This window comes from Oncorhynchus tshawytscha, unplaced genomic scaffold, assembly GCF_018296145.1.
Source record: "Oncorhynchus tshawytscha isolate Ot180627B unplaced genomic scaffold, Otsh_v2.0 Un_contig_1775_pilon_pilon, whole genome shotgun sequence".
NCBI lineage: Eukaryota > Metazoa > Chordata > Actinopteri > Salmoniformes > Salmonidae > Oncorhynchus > Oncorhynchus tshawytscha.
Window position 1 is genome coordinate 66,620 of NW_024609693.1, and position 21,345 is coordinate 87,964.

General features: G+C 46.2%; 1 protein-coding gene across 1 annotated transcript in view; it reads right to left on the minus strand.

Annotated features, from left to right (window-relative positions):
- Positions 1-21,345, minus strand: part of LOC112239099 (staphylococcal nuclease domain-containing protein 1) — a 115,898-nt gene that overhangs the window by 26,771 nt on the left and 67,782 nt on the right. Inside the window, exons 13-15 of the mRNA XM_042316983.1 lie at positions 19,020-19,130; positions 18,335-18,407; positions 15,821-15,962 (exon numbers count right to left, since the gene is read on the minus strand). Of these exons, the coding sequence (XP_042172917.1) occupies positions 15,821-15,962; positions 18,335-18,407; positions 19,020-19,130 (326 nt within the window). The remainder of the gene's footprint in view (positions 1-15,820; positions 15,963-18,334; positions 18,408-19,019; positions 19,131-21,345) is intronic.

The window sequence follows — 21,345 nt, forward strand, 5'->3', positions numbered from 1 at the left end:
CCACACACACACCCACTGCCTGGTTGCCGGTTAGTTCAGTAACACACAACCACACACACACACCCACTGCCTGGATGCCGGCTAGTTCAGTAACACACAACCACACACACACACCCACTGCCTGGTTGCCGGCTAGTTCAGTAACACACAACCACACACACACCCACTGCCTGGTTGCCGGCTAGTTCAGAAATACACAACCACACACACACCCACTGCCTGGATGCCAGCTAGTTCAGTAACACACAACCACACACACACCCACTGCCTGGATGCCAGCTAGTTCAGTAACACACAACCACACACACACCCACTGCCTGGATGCCAGCTAGTTCAGTAACACACAACCACACACACACCCACTGCCTGGATGCCAGCTAGTTCAGTAACACACAACCACACACACACCCACTGCCTGGTTGCCGGTTAGTTCAGTAACACACAACCACACACACACCCACTGCCTGGTTGCCGGTTAGTTCAGTAACACACAACCACACACATACCCACTGCCTGGATGCCGGCTAGTTCAGTAACACACAACCACACACACACCCACTGCCTGGATGCCAGCTAGTTCAGTAACACACAACCACACACACACCCACTGCCTGGTTGCCGGTTAGTTCAGTAACACACAACCACACACACACACCCACTGCCTGGATGCCGGCTAGTTCAGTAACACACAACCACACACACACCCACTGCCTGGTTGCCGGCTAGTTCAGTAATACACAACCACACACACACCCACTGCCTGGTTGCCGGCTAGTTCAGTAATACACAACCACACACACACCCACTGCCTGGATGCCAGCTAGTTCAGTAACACACAACCACACACACACCCACTGCCTGGTTGCCAGCTAGTTCAGTAACACACAACCACACACACACCCACTGCCTGGTTGCCAGCTAGTTCAGTAACACACAACCACACACACACCCACTGCCTGGTTGCCGGCTAGTTCAGAAATACACAACCACACACACACCCACTGCCTGGTTGCCAGCTAGTTCAGTAACACACAACCACACACACACCCACTGCCTGGTTGAGGGCTAGTTCAGTAACACACAACCACACACACACCCACTGCCTGGATGCCGGCTAGTTCAGTAACACACAACCACACACACCCACTGCCTGGATGCCAGCTAGTTCAGTAACACACAACCACACACACACCCACTGCCTGGTTGCCAGCTAGTTCAGTAACACACAACCACACACACACACCCACTGCCTGGTTGCCGGCTAGTTCAGTAATACACACACCCACTGCCTGGATGCCGGCTAGTTCAGTAACACACAACCACACACACACCCACTGCCTGGATGCCAGCTAGTTCAGTAACACACAACCACACACACACCCACTGCCTGGTTGCCAGCTAGTTCAGTAACACACAACCACACACACACCCACTGCCTGGTTGCCAGCTAGTTCAGTAACACACAACCACACACACACCCACTGCCTGGATGCCAGCTAGTTCAGTAACACACACACACCCACTGCCTGGATGCCAGCTAGTTCAGTAACACACAACCACACACACACCCACTGCCTGGATGCCAGCTAGTTCAGTAACACACAACCACACACACACCCACTGCCTGGATGCCAGCTAGTTCAGTAACACACACACACCCACTGCCTGGATGCCAGCTAGTTCAGTAACACACAACCACACACACACCCACTGCCTGGATGCCAGCTCGTTCAGTAACACACAACCACACACACTGCCTGGTTGCCGGTTAGTTCAGTAACACACAACCACACACACACCCACTGCCTGGTTGCCAGCTAGTTCAGTAACACACAACCACACACACACCCACTGCCTGGTTGCCGGCTAGTTCAGTAATACACAACCACACACACACCCACTGCCTGGATGCCAGCTAGTTCAGTAACACACAACCACACACACACCCACTGCCTGGATGCCAGCTAGTTCAGTAACACACACACACCCACTGCCTGGATGCCAGCTAGTTCAGTAACACACACACACCCACTGCCTGGATGCCAGCTAGTTCAGTAATACACAACCACACACACACCCACTGCCTGGATGCCAGCTAGTTCAGTAACACACAACCACACACACACCCACTGCCTGGATGCCAGCTAGTTCAGTAACACACAACACACACACACCCACTGCCTGGATGCCAGCTAGTTCAGTAACACACAACCACACACACACCCACTGCCTGGATGCCAGCTCGTTCAGTAACACACAACCCACACACACCCACTGCCTGGTTGCCGGTTAGTTCAGTAACACACAACCACACACACACCCACTGCCTGGATGCCAGCTAGTTCAGTAACACACAACCACACACACACCCACTGCCTGGATGCCAGCTAGTTCAGTAACACACAACCACACACACACCCACTGCCTGGTTGCCGGTTAGTTCAGTAACACACAACCACACACACACCCACTGCCTGGTTGCCAGCTAGTTCAGTAATACACAACCACACACACACCCACTGCCTGGATGCCAGCTAGTTCAGTAACACACAACCACACACACACCCACTGCCTGGATGCCAGCTAGTTCAGTAACACACAACCACACACACACCCAGTGCCTGGATGCCAGCTAGTTCAGTAACACACAACCACACACACACCCAGTGCCTGGATGCCAGCTAGTTCAGTAACACACAACCACACACACACCCACTGCCTGGTTGCCAGCTAGTTCAGTAACACACAACCACACACACACCCACTGCCTGGTTGCCAGCTAGTTCAGTAACACACAACCACACACACACCCACTGCCTGGTTGCCAGCTAGTTCAATAAGACACAACCACACACACACACACACACACACACACGTCTCTGGACTAAAGCTGCTCAATCTCTCAGCTCCCAATTTCCAGGAAGTGAGTGAATCTCCATAAGCTGCAGTGCCACAGAGAGAGACAGTTAAGCTAAAGTGAAACATCACTTCTTTTTTTACTTCATCATCTCTAGCATCACCACAACATCAACATTAGTGAAAATGGTGTTTCTGTTTTCAATATGCCATTGAAACCAGCAGCCTATTTCTCTCATGTTCTACTGGTTTTCAACTTGCTTTGTTTGTCCAGTAGCCAAGTGCACATTCACGTGTAGCCTACTGCCTTGTAGGCATCGCTGTGCTAATACTGTTAAGAAATAATAGTTCCCAAACATTTTAAAGATAAACATTCTGATCTATTGCATCAGACACGTTGCTTAAATTATTAATTAAAACATTTTTTATTTTATTTAAGTATGTCGTCTACAGTAGGTCTACTGGTTGAATTTGGGATCCATTGTCCCAAAGTCTGTTTGGGCTATTTCTTTCTCGACAAGCTGACCAATATAAATTGGTCAACTTTACTACTATTGGGGATAGTAGATTGAAATAGGCTCATAGGCGGCGTGTCCATAAGGCTAGGAATTAAATTGTCAAAATGATATACACCAATTAGCCTACTCCCAATTAGCCTACTCATTGCATCCTCGTCTTGCATGTTCTGTTAAGATAAATGACCATAATGTAAATGTGATTTCTGTCATTCTGAGCACCGTGGTGGAGACCCTAATCACACTACACAGCCAATGTATGTGGGTCCGGTATACTTCTCAAATGTCCGGTAAATTAAAATGCTGACAGTCAAATGTCAGGTTCATAATGGAAAGCCTGATTAATGTCAGTCACTAGTCAACTCCATTACACTCAAAAGTTACTTCAAATTCAACCAGTGAATGCTATCGATGGCAAGCTATGCTAGTGATTCTACCAGTTATTCTTAATAAGTGTTAGCATGCTAATAGCAAACCCCGTACACTAAAATGTATACTTGTATATTAACTTCTTGGATATAGGGGGCGCTCTTTTAATTTATGGATAAAAAAACGTGCCCGTTTTAAGCGCAATATTTTGTCACGAAAAGATGCTCGACTATGCATATAATTGGCAGCTTTGGAAGGAAAACACTCTAAGGTTTCCAAAACTGCAAAGATATTATCTGTGAGTGCCACAGAACTCATGCTACAGGCGAAACCAAGATGAAACTTCAACCAGGAAATTGGCAGAATTTTTGAAGCTCTGTTTCCCATTGTCTCCTTATATGGCTGTGAATGCGCCGGGAATGAGCCTGCCCTTTCTATCGTTTCTCCAAGGTGTCTGCAGCATTGTGACGTATTTGTAGGCATATCATTGGAAGATTGGCCATAAGAGACTACATTTACCAGGGGTCCGCCCGGTGTCCTTTGTCTAAATTGGTGCGTAATCTACAAGCTGCACGCAGTCATCCAGTGATTGAGAGGAGAGAGGAGGCTTTCAACAAACAATATATCATGAAGAGATATGTGAAAAACACCTTGAGGATTGATTCTAAACAACGTTTACCATGTTTCAGTCGATATTATGGAGTTAATTTGGAAAAAAGTTTGGCGTTTTGAAGACTGAATTTTCGTTTTTTTTGGTAGCCAAACGTGACGCACCAAACGGAGCAATTTCTCCTAAACAAATAATCTTTCAGGAAAAACTGAGCATTTGCTATCTAACTGAGAGTCTCCTCATTGAAAACATCTGTAGTTCTTCAAAGTTTAATGATTTTATTTGAATGATTCTGTTTTTTGTGAAAATGTTGCCTGCTGATGCTAACGCTAAGTGCTACGCTAAATGCTACGCTAGCTGCGCTAGCTGTTACACAAATGCTTGTTTTGCTATGGTTGAGAAGCATATTTTGAAAATCTAAGATGACAGTGTTGTTAACAAAAGGCTAAGCTTGAGAGCTAGCATATTAATTTCATTTCATTTGCGATTTTCATGAATAGTTAACGTTGTGTTATGCTAATGAGCTGCGGGGATAATTACACTCCTGGATACAGGTTTTTTTCGTAGCTAAACGTGACGCACCAAACGGAGCGATTTCTCCTAAACAAATAATCTTTCAGGAAAAACTGAGCATTTGCTATCTAACAGAGTTTCCTCATTGAAAACATCTGAAGTTCTTCAAAGGTAAATGATTTTATTTGAATGATTTTCTGGTTTTTGTGAAAATGTTGCCTGCTGATGCTAACGCTAAATGCTACGCTAGCTGTTACACAAATGCTTGTTTTGCTATGGTTGAGAAGCATATTTTGAAAATCTGAGATGACAGTGTTGTTAACAAAAGGCTAAGCTTGAGAGCTAGCATATTAATTTCATTTCATTTGCGATTTTCATGAATAGTTAACGTTGCGTTATGGTAATGAGCTTGAGGCTGTATTCACGATCCCGGATCCGGGATGGCTCGACGCAAGAAGTTAAGGGGTATGCAGTAGGTCGATAACGATATCACCAAAGTATGTTGTATAGGTAATTTCAAACAACATTCCCAGTTAATGAGAAAACCGTCACAGTATTTAATTTAAGAGAATGTAAAAGACTTAAAGCAACCTTGGGGCTAATTTTTATAGGCGCCAACAGCAGATTGAGGGATTTTTACATTCATACCCCACCAGAAGGGCGTGGCCACTGTGAAACTTCCTTCCACGAGGGACTATCCCTGTTGTCTCCTTTCATCCTATTTTGTTGTCGTATTGAACACAACACACTTCTAGGCCTTCTGTTCTTTTCTCTTTTCCATCTCTACGAAAGAAGAAACCCACTCCATCTCATGAAAGTTGCATGTGAATGAGAGGAGAGGAACATCCCTTCTTCCCCAGAGCACCCCTCCGGCCTCTCTCGCTCCCCCTCTCCCTCTACTCTTGGTTCTTTTAGGGAAAGGAGCACTCCCCGTAAAACTCCGGAAGGAAAGCAAGTAGGAAAGGAGAGGGAGGCTTTGAGGTGCCTCCATGGAGTAGACAGGAGGAGCGAAGGGAGAGAAAAACAAGTCTCTCTCCAGCCTCCTTTTAAAATAAGTATCAAAGGGGGAACTCTGCTCACAAGCGTACGTGGTTCAGAGAAAAAGGTTTTTAACCTGAGGGGAGACAGTAGGGGATAGACAGAGAGAGAGCGCAAAACAATGCAGACCCAATAGCACCTAGCAGAGAAATGAGCCTACCTGCAAGGCATGACTCTGCATGTCAGAGCTCTTAAACGGGGTCTATACAGTCTACGCAAACAGATCCCTTAAAGAAGCCTACTGGGATTGGTACATCCATTTTTGGACTTTTGAATTAATGATTATAGGCATTATATACATTAATGTTGAATAGCGATATCACATGGACAAACACAGTAAAGTACACACACTAAAGGGTTATGAGCTAAACGTTGTTTTAGACAACTGGGATGCAGCTTATGGACATGTCCGTATCGAACACGTATTTTAGAAACCAGCTCTATTCTCCCACAGCTAGCGAAAAGGAACGGGGCCCTTATTCTTGGTGAATAAAAATACATCCACAAAGGGTCTGGTCTGAGGCACTGCATCTCAGTGCAAGAGGCATCACAACAGTCCCTGGTTCGAATCCAGGCTGTATCACATCCGGCCGCGATTGGGAGTCCAATAGGGCGGCGCACAATTGGTCCAGGGTTCTCCGGGTTTGGCCGGGGTGGGACGTCATTGTAAATAAGAATTTTTCCTTATTAACTGACTTGCCTAGTTAAATAAAGGTTAAATTTTAATTTTAAAAAGTGTGTGTGTGCATTGAGGCTCCTCCATCAAATCACATTTATTTATAAAGTCCTTTTTACATTCGCAGTTGTCAAAGTGCTTATACAGAAACCCAACCTAAAATTGTTTGAGAAAGTTGCAAAAAAATGTTGCCGCTCTGTTACTTGCCTCAGGCTGCACATGCTGTTCTCTAATCAAGTGATCATACTTCACCCATCAGACTATTCTCAAAAACTTTATTAATAGTTACAATTTGTTTCGATTTCGAATGGGCCATTATCAAAATGGGCAGGAACTGGGGCAGGGGAAAAAAAGAGATGTCATCCGTATGTACTCAAATAGAGAATGGAGCCCCTTTCCTTTCAATCATGCCAGGTAGGCTACTCCGGTTTTATAGTGAAGTGTGTGCTTAATATAAGCAACTGAGAAATAAATATAGTTGCACCTGGGATCCTCTTTAGTAGCAACCTTAAAGTCTGCTTTCACAGAGGGTTGCATATCGAAAAATGAGCTTATAGGAAGACTTATTTCACTCCACACATCAACCACTGTTTGAGGAGCATGCAGCCTCTTGCTGAGCGACAGGTGATATTTCACCTAAACTCTAACATGGCTTCTCCAACCCTGTTCCTGCAGCTACCCAGAGTTCAACTTTGGAAACAAAGTGAAATCTGTTCAGGAACATCAATAGTAACTTGTTTTCACAACAAAACATATTTCATTAAACTGTTCAAAGCCCCTCTCTCTGCACACTGGAGAAAGGAATGAAGGAGAGAGGAGATGAAAACGCACAGTGGTGAGATATTCTGTAGCTAAAGTTAGTCAGCCTATTAATTATGAAAATAAAAAATGCCCTATTACTAGACTATTATAAATCAAATACAAATTGACTATAATTGAAGACGCCCTGCACAATCAACAAACCAACAGCCTCACCTAGGCCTACATGTTCTCTCCCAGACTCATGGATAGAAAGTTTGGAGCGCAGCACAAGGTAACCAGTCCATCCAGTATGCATAATAATAATAATAATAATTTATTATTAATGTCCACACGCAAAAGGCTAGACCAATTAAGTACCGAAGACATCTTAAATCTGTTTTTCCTCTGTGCGTAGGCTATTATTAACCCTATCTATTATATAACGGCACAAGCATTATTTTTAATTGCGTTTTTTGGGGGGTGAGATAAATAGGCCTAATGCGTATGCATATGTTCCAATACGCATATGGTGTTTTGAATTAATACTCAGCATTTCATTGTGTTCGGCTTTGAAACATCCAGAACGACCATGTTCTCCCCTCAGTTTTAACCGGTTGTTGAACTGCTTTGAATTGATCATCACAGTGAGGTGAGTTTTAAAAGCATGATACTGTTTTGATGATGTGTTGTGATTTTTGATTGACAATAGAGCGCTGAGTACCAGGCCATTAGTGTCCTGAATGCATAAGAGGAGATTACCACTTGCCATGGGGTGACTCTGGGTGACTGGAGTCTGACAATTTTTGGGGCCTTCTTCTGACACCGCCTAGTATATAGATCCTGGGTGGCAGGAAGCCTGGCCCCAGTGACGTACTGGGCCGTATGCACTACCCTATGTAGCTCCTTACAGTCAGATGCCGAGCAGTTGCCATACCAGGCGGTGATGTAACCGGTCAGGATGCTCTCGTTGGTGCAGCTGTAGAACCATGCCAAATCTTTTCAGTATCCTGAGGGGGAAAAGGTTTTGTTGTGCTCTCTTCAGGACTGTCTTGGTGTGTTTGGAGCATGATAGATCGTTGGTGATGTGGACACCAAGGAACTTGAAACTCTCGACCCACTCCACTACAGCCCCATTGATGAGAATGGGGGCCTGTTCGGTCCTCCCTTTCCTATAGTCCACGATCAGCTCCTTTATCTTGCTCACACTGAGGGAGAGGTTGTTGTCCTGGCACCACACTGCCTGGTCTCTGACATCCTCCATATAGGCTGTCTCATCATTGTTGGTGATCAGGCCTACCACTGTTGTGTCATCAGCAAATGTAATGGTGGTGTTGGAGTGCTTGGCCACGCAGTCATGGGTGAACAGGGAGTACAGGAGTGGACTAAGTACACAACCCTGAGGGGCCCCAGTGTTGAGGGTCAGCATGGCAGATGGGTTGTTGCCTACCTATCTGGTTAGCTATATTATTACAAATCACACACAGCTGATAGTTGTGAAGTAAAACGGTTGATTTGTGTATATATTGTTTTGTCTCGATTGCCATTGTTATCCTGTCTGGAAGACGATTCAGTGAATGAGTAAGTCCACAGTAAATCAATAGGGCTAGCTAGCTAGCTAGCCAGCCACAAAGAATTGGTAGCTATCCATGGAAAATGTAAATTTGTGTTGCATTGCATAACATTGGTTTTAGGTCATTTTTGCATGTTTAACTAGCTGGCTAGCTAGATTATTACTATTCACATACCTAGTTGATAATTATGAAGTAAAACATTTGCTTTGTGTATATCGTGTTTTGTCTCTATTGCCATTGTCCTGGCTGGAAGAAGGTTCAGTGAACAGGGAGGTGCAGCGTGAGGTAATACAGTAGGGGGACGTGCAGCGTGAGGTAATATAGTAGGGGGACGTGCAGTGTGAGGTAATACAGTAGAGGGAGGTGCAGCGTGAGGTAATACAGTAGGGGGAGGAGCAGCGTGAGGTAATACAGTAGAGGGGAGGTGCAGCGTGAGGTAATACAGTAGGGGGAGGAGCAGCGTGAGGTAATACAGTAGGGGGAGGAGCAGCGTGAGGTAATACAGTAGGGGGAGGAGCAGCGTGAGGTAATACAGTAGAGGGAGGAGCAGCGTGAGGTAATACAGTGAGAGGGAGGAGCAGCGTGAGGTAATACAGTAGGGGAGGGGCAGCGTGAGGTAATACAGTAGGGGAGGAGCAGCGTGAGGTAATACAGTAGGGGGAGGAGGAGTAATACAGCGCAGCGTGAGGTAATACAGTAGGGGAGGAGCAGCGTGAGGTAATACAGTAGGGGAGGAGCAGCGTGAGGTAATACAGTAGGGGGAGGAGCAGCGTGAGGTAATACAGTAGGGGGAGGAGCAGCGTGAGGTAATACAGTAGGGGAGGAGCAGCGTGAGGTAATACAGTAGGGGAGGAGCAGCGTGAGGTAATACAGTAGGGGAGGGGCAGCGTGAGGTAATACAGTAGAGGGGAGGTGCAGCGTGAGGTAATACAGTAGGGAGTGCAGCGGGGGAGGAGCAGCGTGAGGTAATACAGTAGAGGAGGTGCAGCGTGAGGTAATACAGTAGGGAGGTGCAGCGTGAGCAGCGTGAGGTACAGTAGGGGAGGTGCAGCGTGAGGTAATACAGTAGGGGAGGTGCAGCGTGAGGTAATACGGTAGCAGGAGGTGCAGCGTGAGGTAATACAGTAGAGGGGAAATGCAGCGTGATGTAATACAGTAGAGGGGAAGTGCAGCGTGAGGTAATACAGTAGAGGGGAGGTGCAGCGTGAGGTAATACAGTAGAGGGGAGGTGCAGCGTGCAGCGAGGGAGGTAATACAGTAGGGGAGGTGCAGCGTGAGGTAATACAGTAGGTGCAGCGTGGGGAGGTGCAGCGTGAGGTAATACAGTAGGGGAGGTGCAGCGTGAGGTAATACAGTAGGGGAGGTGCAGCGTGAGGTAATACAGTAGGGGAGGTGCAGCGTGAGGTAATACAGTAGGGGAGTGTGCAGCGTGAGGTAATACAGTAGGGGAGGTGCAGCGTGAGGTAATACAGTAGGGGAGGTGCAGCGTGAGGTAATACAGTAGAGTGCAGGGAGGTGCAGTGTGAGGTAATACAGTAGAGGAGCAGCGTGAGGTAATACGGTAGAGGTGCAGGGAGGTGCAGCGTGAGGTAATACAGTAGAGGGGAAGTGCAGCGTGAGGTAATACAGTAGCAGGTGGTGCAGCGTGAGGTAATACAGTAGAGGGGAAGTGCAGCGTGAGTAATACAGGGAAGTGCAGCGTGAGGTAATACAGTAGCAGGAGGTGCAGCGTGAGGTAATACGGTAGAGGGGAGGTGCAGCGTGAGGTAATACGGTAGAGGGGAGGAGCAGCGTGAGGTAGAGGGGAATACAGTAGAGGAGGAGCAGCGTGAGGTAATACAGTAGAGGGAGGAGCAGCGTGAGGTAATACAGTAGAGGGGAGGTGCAGCGTGAGTAATACAGTAGGGGAGGTGCAGCGTGAGGTAATACAGTAGAGGGGAGGTGCAGCGTGAGGTAATACAGTAGAGGGGAGGTGCAGCGTGAGGTAATACAGTAGAGGGGAGGTGCAGTGTGAGGTAATACAGTAGAGGGGAGGAGCAGCGTGAGGTAATACGGTAGAGGGGAGGTGCAGCGTGAGGTAATACAGTAGAGGGGAGGTGCAGCATGAGGTAATACAGTAGGGGGAGGAGCAGCGTGAGGTAATACGGTAGGGGGAGGAGCAGCGTGAGGTAAAGCAGGGCTCTTTGGTGTCAACAGGTAAAGCATCAGACTTCCACAATAAGCAGACCTCAAGAGACACAACACTTCTGTCTACAAGGATTTATGTCCATTTAGTATGGCGCCCAGGAAAGCTCACTCAACTAGACACGCACACAACCTCTCTGGAGAACCTCCTTCCAATCCAGTTGAATTCCTGCCTGACATTACAAACAGATTGGCCATTACACGGACGCACCCATCTGGCCTCGACAATCCCATCCATATGTTCTAGAGATGTGGAAACCTTCAATACATTATGTGATTGTGAATAGCCTATATGAAGGGGTCTGGAGGGTGACGGGCGTCTGGTGTTCAACATGCAACAGATCAAAATGGCTTCCTATTCCCTTCAAGAAAGTCTTCACCCCTTGACTTTTTCCACATTTTGTTGATTGTTTGTCACTGGCCTACACACACAGCCCAGAATGTCAAAGTGGAATGCTTTTTGAAATGTTTACAAATGAATTAAAAATAAAAAGCTGAAATCCCTTGAGTCAATAAGTATGATTGGTGAAATCCACGGAAAACCCTCACTAACACACGGTTATATTTACATTATTGCAAATATCCTGTAGCCCACAACCACCAATCAACCAACATTATAGACTAATATTCCATTTCGGTTGTTGCAGGATTTTGTTGTGACAATATAGGTCAAATTAAAGTAAGTAGCGCTCACAAGTGAAAAAGGTTCCCTGAAAATGGTGCACAATTGTGTACTGAGTCATCTATTTCCTATGATTTTGTAAATATTTTTTTTGCAATTTGTATGATATGTTACAATATCCAATATGAATTTAATTTTTACTGATTTGTAAGGGCTTAAGATCCAGGACTGCATATTTAAGCTCATATACAGAGCCTTCAGAAAGTATTTACACATTTTCTTGTGTTACAGCTGGAATTTAAAATGGATTCATTTGAGATGTGTCACTGGCCGACACACAACACCCCATAATATCAAAGTGCAATTATGTTTTTAGATTATTTTTCAAATGAATTACAAATGAAAAGATGAAATGTTGAGTCAATTAGTATTCAACCCCTTTGTTACGGCAAGCCTAAAGAAGTTAGAAGAAAAATGTGCTTCAGTCACAAATTGTATGGGCTCTGTGTGAAATAAGTGTTTAAATAAGAATTTGTTCTTAACTGACTTGCCTAGTTAAATAAAGGTTAAAAAGAAAAAAAGTGTTTAACATGTTTGAATGACCACATCATCTCTGTATCGTACCTTAGTCGAGCAGTGAATTTCAAACAGAGATTCAATCAGAAGGACCAAGGAGGCTTTCCAATGCCTCAAAGGGCAACCATTCGTGAATTAAAAAACAGACATTGAATATCCCTTTGAGCATGGTGACGTTATTAATTACGCTTTGGATGGTGTATCAATACATCCAGTCACTAACTCAGTCGCCGGGAAGGATGGATCAACAACAGTGTAGTTACTCCACAATGCTAATGTTATTGACAGAGTGAAAAGAAGGAAGCCTGTACAGAAGAAAACATATTCCAAAACATGCATCATGTTTGCAACAAGGCACTATTAGTAATACTGCAAAAATATGTGGCAAAGCAATGAACTTTTTGTCCTGATTACAAAATGTTATGTTTGGGGCAAATCCAATACAACAAATGACTGAGTACCATTCTTCATATTTTTAAGCAACATGTTGGCTGCATCATGTTATGGGTATGCTTGTAATTGTTAAAGACTGGTGAGATTTTTTTTTTATTAAAAAAAGGAACACCTGGTCCAGTCTGCTTTCCACCAGACACTGGGAGATTAATTCACCTTTCAGCAGGACAATAAGCTAAAACACAAAGCCAAATCTACACTGAAGTTGCTTACCGAGAAGACAGTGAATGTTCCCAAGTTACAGTTTTTACTTAAATCTACTTGAAAATCTAGCAATAATCAACAACCAATTTGACAGAGCTTGAATATTTTTTCAAGAATAAAACAGGCAAATGTTGCACATTTCAGGTGTGGAAGGATTTTAGAGACTTACCCAGAAAGACTCACAGCTGTAATCGCTGCCAAAGGTGCTTCTACAAAGTATTGACTCAGTGGTGTGAATACTTGTGTTTGTGAAATATTTCTGTATTTCATTTTCAATAAATTTGAAAAATGTATTTTCACTTTGTAATTATGGGTTAGTATGTGTAGATGGTTGAGGGGGAGAAAAAAAAAATTATGAAATCCATTTTGAGTTCAGGCTGTAGCAACTCAATGTGGAATAAGTCTAGGGGTATGAATACTTTGAAGGCACTGTAGTGCACTACTTTTCATCAGGGCCTTGGTCAAAAGTAGTGCACTAAGTAGGAATAGGGTGCCATTTGGGATGCAGCCCGTATGACACTTCACACATACAGAGGGAGATAAAACATGGCTTTGGCACATTGAGAGGACATGAAGATAGGAGTGGGGTAGTGTTAGTAGATACGGGTATGTGGGGTAAAAGATAACAGGGGGTAGTTATGGTATGCCAACAGTCCCATATAGCAGGGGTCTCTAACCTTAATAAGAACCACAGAGGAGCACATGAACTCCACAGGCAGCAATACACACAACACACACACACACACACACACAAAGACGTACCACGGCATCGAAGGCAAAGTCATGACCACACCCCACAGGCAGCAATAACACACAACATACACACACACATAAATGAAGAAACTATCACAGGCAGCAATAGACACACCCCACACAAAGACGTTCCAGGAAGGGTAACACACACACACACACACACACACACACACAAAGAGGGTGGTCAGGCAGATAACACACACACACACACACACACACACACACACACACACACACACAAAGACGTACCACGGCATCGAAGGCAAAGGTGGCTAACCAAAGATACCACGGCATCGAAGGCAAAAGCACCTCATATTAGACACACCCCCAACCGTTCCAGGAAGGGGAGCAGGGATCGTTTAAAAAAGGGAGCAGGGATCGTTTGTATCAATCAGCGTTAATCTGGCCTTAATGTGTTTATTAAAGACAACATGAACTGTCATTTCCTAGCAGAAAACCGTTTTACCGGGGAACGGCCTTAATCAAATAAACCCAGGCTCTGTGCCATAATGTGCTTATTGTCATATGGTAATAACCACTGATTGAATAAAATCATTTCCAATGACAGAAAACACACGCACGTGTATGTCAAGTTATAATGTCAGATTTCCAACCAGTCTTAATAAAGGCCTAGGTGTCTTGATGGAGAGAGAGGGTCAAGTCAAAATGCCTGGCAGAGAAAATTATTCATTACAAAAACCAATGACAAAGGGAAAAGACATTTAGAAACAAATGACCAAATTAATTAAAACATTAACAATGGAAGACATGCACAATTAAACCGGGGATGATGCGATCATGAATAAATGGTGGCGTCCTGTTGGGAAATGAATGAAGTGGGTTCTTCTTTTGTTTGGTCAATGACAGAGCTGAAATAGAGACCGATAGATAGATGCCTGGATTAGATGTAATGCTTCTATTACGGCTAGTCGAGTTAATGGAGTCTCATCTAATCTAAAACACACAAGCATTCCTGCTATCGACCGATTTGGATCTAAATTGTCTGCACAAATCAACCTGAGCTGCCAGACAGAAAGCTGAGCTGCCAGACAGAAAGTATAAACACAACCATAACCAATCTACAGTACATTGTAGCCTATATTTCTCTTGCAACTGTCACTCTGCTTGTTTCCCGGGCACAAAATGGTCACCTCATACCCCAAATGCTCCCTAGACCAGGGCTCTACAACCGTGTTCCTGGAGAGCCACCAAACCATTCAATCCAGTCTCAGTTGTAACTGACCGGATTCATCTTAGCAAGCAACTATTTTCTAGAATCAGGGGAACTAGATGAGGGTTGGATCAAAAACCTAGAGGACAGTAGCTCCCTAGGAAGAGGGTTGGAGAGCCCTGCTTTTGACACTGATTTGCAATCAGTTTTGCGTTCATTCACCTGGCTTGGCACAAAATGACAGACGAGGCAGAGTGGGGAGGTCGCTGGGATCCAGCGGGGGGGTCAATGCCCGCATGAGGTGAAAGGTCACATCAGCTACACGCCATTCCAATGGTGCCAGGGGCGGCTGGCGTGGTTTCACCAGACCCCTGTCGACCTTCGTAGTGAATGACTGCTAACAGCTGGGTGCTCCGCTAGCTCTGATATCAGACACCGTGACCTCTGAACTGGGGCCGCGATGCTGCACCCGGCTTGATATGTCTGGCACACACCCACCTCTCCTCACATACTGTACACACCCCGCTCCTCACATACTGTACACACCCCGCTCCTCACATACTGTACACACCCCGCTCCTCACATACTGTACACACCCCGCTCCTCACATACTGTACACACCCCTCTCCTCACATACTGTACACACCCCTCTCCTCACATACTGTACACACCCCTCTCCTCACATACTGTACACACCCCTCTCCTCACATACTGTACACACACACTCCCCTACTAGCCTGTTTTTATTAAACTGGAAGTAAACCAAAACAAATGTTGGTTACGGAGTTAAAAGACTGATGACTAATAGTCTAACCATACATTTGATTTGTGAGTAACTGGAAGGACGGTGGAAGAAAGTTAGCTAAACCAGGATGTAGTTAGCTAAACCAGGATGTAGTTAGCTAAACCAGGATGTAGTTAGCTAAACCAGGATGTAGCCTAATGGCCCTCGCGGATGGACTACTTACCGGCGAGGAGGAAGGTGATGAGGCAGGTCTCTTTGGGCATGTAGAGTTTGAGGCGGGAGCCACTGAACACGTATTCTACCACCGCCTCTGAGCGGCCAGCTCTCTGGAGGAAAGGCAGGAACTGCTTGGCCTTCTGTGTTTCCTGGAGAAGAAAGAAACATGTTCAGAGTAGCAGCTTCACCCTAGAAATGCAGATCTTCATGTCAATTGGATGGTCTGATAGTGGATCATACACCTCAGTCTTAGTCCATCCACTTCTTATGCAGATGAGTAAATTAGGTTGAAGTTCATTGCGTGGGGTTTCTCGGTAAGGGTGAACGGACTAATGATTTCACCATGACATTGCTAGGCCTCATCTCTCTTTCTCCCTTTCTGTTGAGTCACTGGCTTGATGGGTACACCAAGGCCAGAATTACAAGCGTGGCTAAATCATTGCCTATTCAGACAGGCTGATGAATCAATGGCAGAGAGAGAGAGTTATATTAATAAATACACAGCTAGGCAGGCAGGCCAAGGCAGGCAGGCCAATGCAGCCATAACAAACCAGGCAGTGACTCACTAGCACTCTCTCATGATTTAGATGACGTGGGGTGGGGAGGTGTGTGTAGAGGAAGAGAGATGTGTTCTGGCAAAACAGATAGATGTACTGGGTGAGCAGGATGAGGAAATATGTTGTTGACAAGGTGGAACTATTCCATCAAGCGCCAGGTAGCTCAGGATTGCAGGGTGCAAAGTCAACATTGCTGTGGTAATTAAAGTTACTGGGCAGGAATCTAGCCCTACACTACACATTATTTCTCCGTTCAGATGACCTCTTAGGATGGAGAAAGGTGGGCAATGGGAATAGGGAAACAGGTGAACACACATATATACAAGCTGGGCTGGGGGGGCAGGAGTCAGGAGGGACTGTGTTTATGTAACCTGTGTTGGGGGGTGAAGAGAGAGAGCGAGTGCCATATCCACTCAGCACCTTTGTATGTACTGTACACACACACACCCCACTGTACTCCATTATATATCCCCACTGTATTCTTCTCAATATAACCCACTTCATCTACATAATCCCTCTCTGTAATATCCCTGTGTGTGTGTGTGTGTGTGTGTGTGTGTGTGTGTGTGTGTGTGTGTGTGTGTGTGTGTGTGTGTGTGTGTGTGTGTGTGTGTGTGTGTCACAGGCGGAGAGCTGAGGGGGGCGGTGGATCGGGTTGTTAGCTGCCATCTCTGTTTTTATTAGAAAGCTCATTACATTAGCCCGGCCACTACAGCCTACACAGCCCAGCTCTCCAGCCAAGAGGGAGCAGTACTTTAAGATGGAGGAAGAGACACACACATGCGCTTGTTCTCCCTGACTGGCAGAAGTCATCAACAGATTGGCATGGTATCAAGGATCTATTCCTGGGCGGCTGTCAGTCTTCAGAGTGACGGGGAAACAAGCTGACATGTAAATGTGTCGTATCCCCTGTATGGCTGCAGTGAAACACAGAGAGGGCTGCTGAGAGAGATGGAGAGTCTTTAGAGAGGGGCTGGGCAAGATCAACACACACCTCATTACACTGGAGAACAGCGTGTGTGTCTATGCGGGCGTTAAACAATAACACACGTCCTAGACTGACTGCCCAGTCCATTAAAGCACGGACAAGTCTTCTCGTAAAACAAAGACTTAAGGTGGACAGAATGAGAGGGAGGGAGTGTGTGTCCCCAGCCGTCATTCCTTTATGTGCTTTAACACACGTGGTCCATGGAGCGAGTGTGGAGCGAGTGTGGAGCGAGTGTGGAGCGAGTGTGGAGCGAGTGTGGAGCGAGTGTGGAGCGAGTGTGGAGCGAGTGTGGAGAGAGTGTGGAGAGAGTGTGGAGAGAGTGTGGAGAGAGTGTGGAGAGCGTGTGGAGAGCGTGTGGAGAGAGTGTGGAGAGAGTGTGGAGAGAGTGTGGAGAGAGTGTGGAGAGAGTGTGGAGAGCGTGTGGAGAGCGTGTGGAGAGCGTGTGGGTACGTACGTGCATCTCATTACTCCCCGTTAACACATTTTATGGGCACAGAGTAAAATCTAATCTTCATTTAGTGAGCAGCCCAATCAATTTTCACAAGCAGAGACGCTGTCTGCTGTCCCTGGAACACGTAAACTTCCTGGATGACTTTATTAACGCAGAGGGAACTATATTTAGATGGGACTTTATTGCTATAATATGGGGGGTTACGGGGGGGGGCTGGTATTATGGATATTACTTAGAGTGAGTCATCTATAGATCAGATGACAAGGTATGTCCTGGGGAGTGGCTTGGGAGAGTCTGGAGGGCATTGAGACTGGTGGGTCAAGGTTTGGCAATTATATTATCAAGAAGAATGTTGGCCCAAGAAAGTGCATGAACATTGCACACACACACACACACAGCAGGGGGGGAAACACACAAGATATAAGCCTAGTCACATAACAGTAAACACACACAACTATTCCTCAAAGACACACACACCCACATTTCTCTCTCTCCCACCCACACTCTCACACTAATCCATCTTACCCCAGAGATATCAGCCACTCTGTGGATGGGGACCTCCTTCTTGCTATGCAGGCCTTTCCCGTTCTTGATTGCCCTGTGATCAATCAGAGGGAGAGAGTGAGACAGAGGGGCCACCATTACGGTTCATCCCATCATCCAGCGAGTTAAGGAGAAACCATCAGGTCTTTGAGCCGCAGAGGAGAAATGAAGCTGTGGGTAATAAACACTCAGAGGGGGGATACAGTTTCCAAGCTCCCAGGCTCCACCATGAGGATCAGCGGCAGAGGCACTTCACGTGTAATCTATACCCTTAAATGGAAACTGTAATGGTTGGAGGGGACGAGGGAGTGCATTTTCAGTCTGACCCCGACGCTGGTGTGATGACCACCTGTTCAGATTCCTACTGGAAAGGGATTGAGTGCTGCAGATGAAGATGACGAAGATGATGGAAATTGTTGCAGTCAGTGTCATCTGTGGGTCAGTGATGTGTGCGTGTAAGAGATGAGGGAGAATGAGAAAGGGAAGAGAAGAGAAGAGGAGTTTGAGGAGCCCAGAAAGAGACAGAAGGGTAGCATGGGAAAACACTTGTGTTGTTGCATGAGCTTGACAGAAAGCATTTTCATTTAAAGGGAGGTTTAGTCAAGCTGGTTAAATCAGTCAGGTTTAGTTTTCAGCAGTAGAAACCATTTTGGGGCACTGTGCTTACCGTGCCTCTGCAGCCAGTAGCTCGTCGTAGTGGGATGAGCGCTGGTCATCATCCTGTCTGTAGCGGATGACCGTGGCAAAACCTTTACTGACCAACGCCTCGGCTATGTTACTGTGGAGGGAGTGAGAGAAACAGAGAGTGAGTGAGAGAAACAGAGAGTGAGTGAGAGAAACAGAGAGTGAGTGAGAGAAACAGAGAGTGAGTGAGAGAAACAGAGAGAGGAAGACAGAGAGAAAGACCGACAGAGAGAGAGAGAGAGAAAGCGAGGTGATTTTAACCCGTGTTTATTTCTCAACCCAGTTATTATACAGTAGAAAGCTTCAAGGCTGCAACACGGCCCATCAATACACCAAAAAGGGCGCGGGGGCAAAATCAAAAACACTGAAGAAACACAAGCCCAGAAACACTGAAGAAACACAAGCCCAGAAACACTGAAGAAACACAAGCTCGGAAACACAAGCCCAGAAATACAAGCCCAGAAACACGGAAGAAACACAAGCCCGGAACCACAAGCCCGGAAACACAAGCCCAGAAACACTGAAGAAACACAAGCCCAGAAACACTGAAGAAACACAAGCCCAGAAACACAAGCCCAGAAACACAAGCCCAGAAACACTGAAGAAACACAAGCCCGGAACCACAAGCCCGGAACCACAAGCCCGGAACCACAAGCCCGGAAACACTGAAGAAACACAAGCCCGGAAACACTGAAGAAACACAAGCCCGGAAACACTGAAGAAACACAAGCTCGGAAACACAAGCCCAGAAACACAAGCCCAGAAACACGGAAGAAACACAAGCCCGGAACCACAAGCCCGGAACCACAAGCCCAGAAACACTGAAGAAACACAAGCTCGGAAACACAAGCCCAGAAACACAAGCCCAGAAACACGGAAGAAACACAAGCCCGGAACCACAAGCCCGGAACCACAAGCCCAGAAACACAAGAACCACAAGCCCGGAAACACAAGCCCAGAAACACAAGCCCGGAAACACTGAAGAAACACAAGCCCAGAAACACAAGCCCAGAAACACTGAAGAAACACAAGCCCAGAAACACTGAAGAAACACAAGCCCAGAAACACTGAAGAAACACAAGCCCAGAAACACTGAAGAAACACAAGCCCAGAAACACTGAAGAAACACAAGCCTAGAAACACTGAAGAAACACAAGCCCAGAAACACTGAAGAAACACAAGCCCAGAAACACAAGCCCAGAAACACTGAAGAACCACAAGCCCGGAACCACAAGCCCGGAACCACAAGCCCGGAACCACAAGCCCGGAACCACAAGCCCGGAACCACAAGCCCGGAACCACAAGCCCGGAACCACAAGCCCGGAAACACAAGCCCAGAAACACAAGCCCAGAAACACTGAAGAACCACAAGCCCGGAACCACAAGCCCGGAACCACAAGCCCGGAACCACAAGCCCGGAACCACAAGCTCAGAAACACAAGCTCAGAAACACAAGCCCAGTAACACAAGCTCGGAACCAAAAGCTCAGAAACACAAGCCCAGAAACACAAGCTCAGAAACACAAGCTCAGAAACACAAGCTCAGAAACATAAGCTCAGAACCAAAAGCCCAGAAACACAAGCTCAGAAACACAAGCTCAGAAACACAAGCCCAGAAACACAAGCTCAGAACCAAAGCTCAGAAACACAAGCCCAGAACCACAAGCTCAGAACCACAAGCTCAGAACCACAAGCTCAGAACCACAAGCCCAGAACCACAAGCTCAGAAACACAAGCCCAGAAACACAAGCCCAGAAACACAAGCCCAGAAACACAAGCCCAGAAACACAAGCCCAGAAACACAAGCCCAGAAACACAAGCCCAGAAACACAAGCTCAGAAACACAAGCCCAGAAACACAAGCTCAGAAACACAAGCTCAGAAACACAAGCTCAGAAACACAAGCTCAGAAACACAAGCTCAGAAACACAAGCTCAGAAACACAAGCTCAGAAACACAAGCCCAGAAACACAAGCCCAGAAACACAAGCTCAGAACCAAAAGCTCAGAAACACAAGCCCAGAACCACAAGCTCAGAAACACAAGCCCAGAAACACAAGCTCAGAACCAAAAGCTCAGAAACACAAGCCCAGAACCACAAGCTCAGAAACACAAGCCCAGAAACACAAGCTCAGAACCACAAGCCCAGAACCACAAGCTCAGAAACACAAGCCCAGAACCACAAGCCCAGAACCACAAGCTCAGAAACACAAGCCCAGAAACACAAGCCCAGAAACACAAGCCCAGAAACACAAGCCCAGAAACACAAGCCCAGAAACACAAGCCCAGAAACACAAGCTCAGAAACACAAG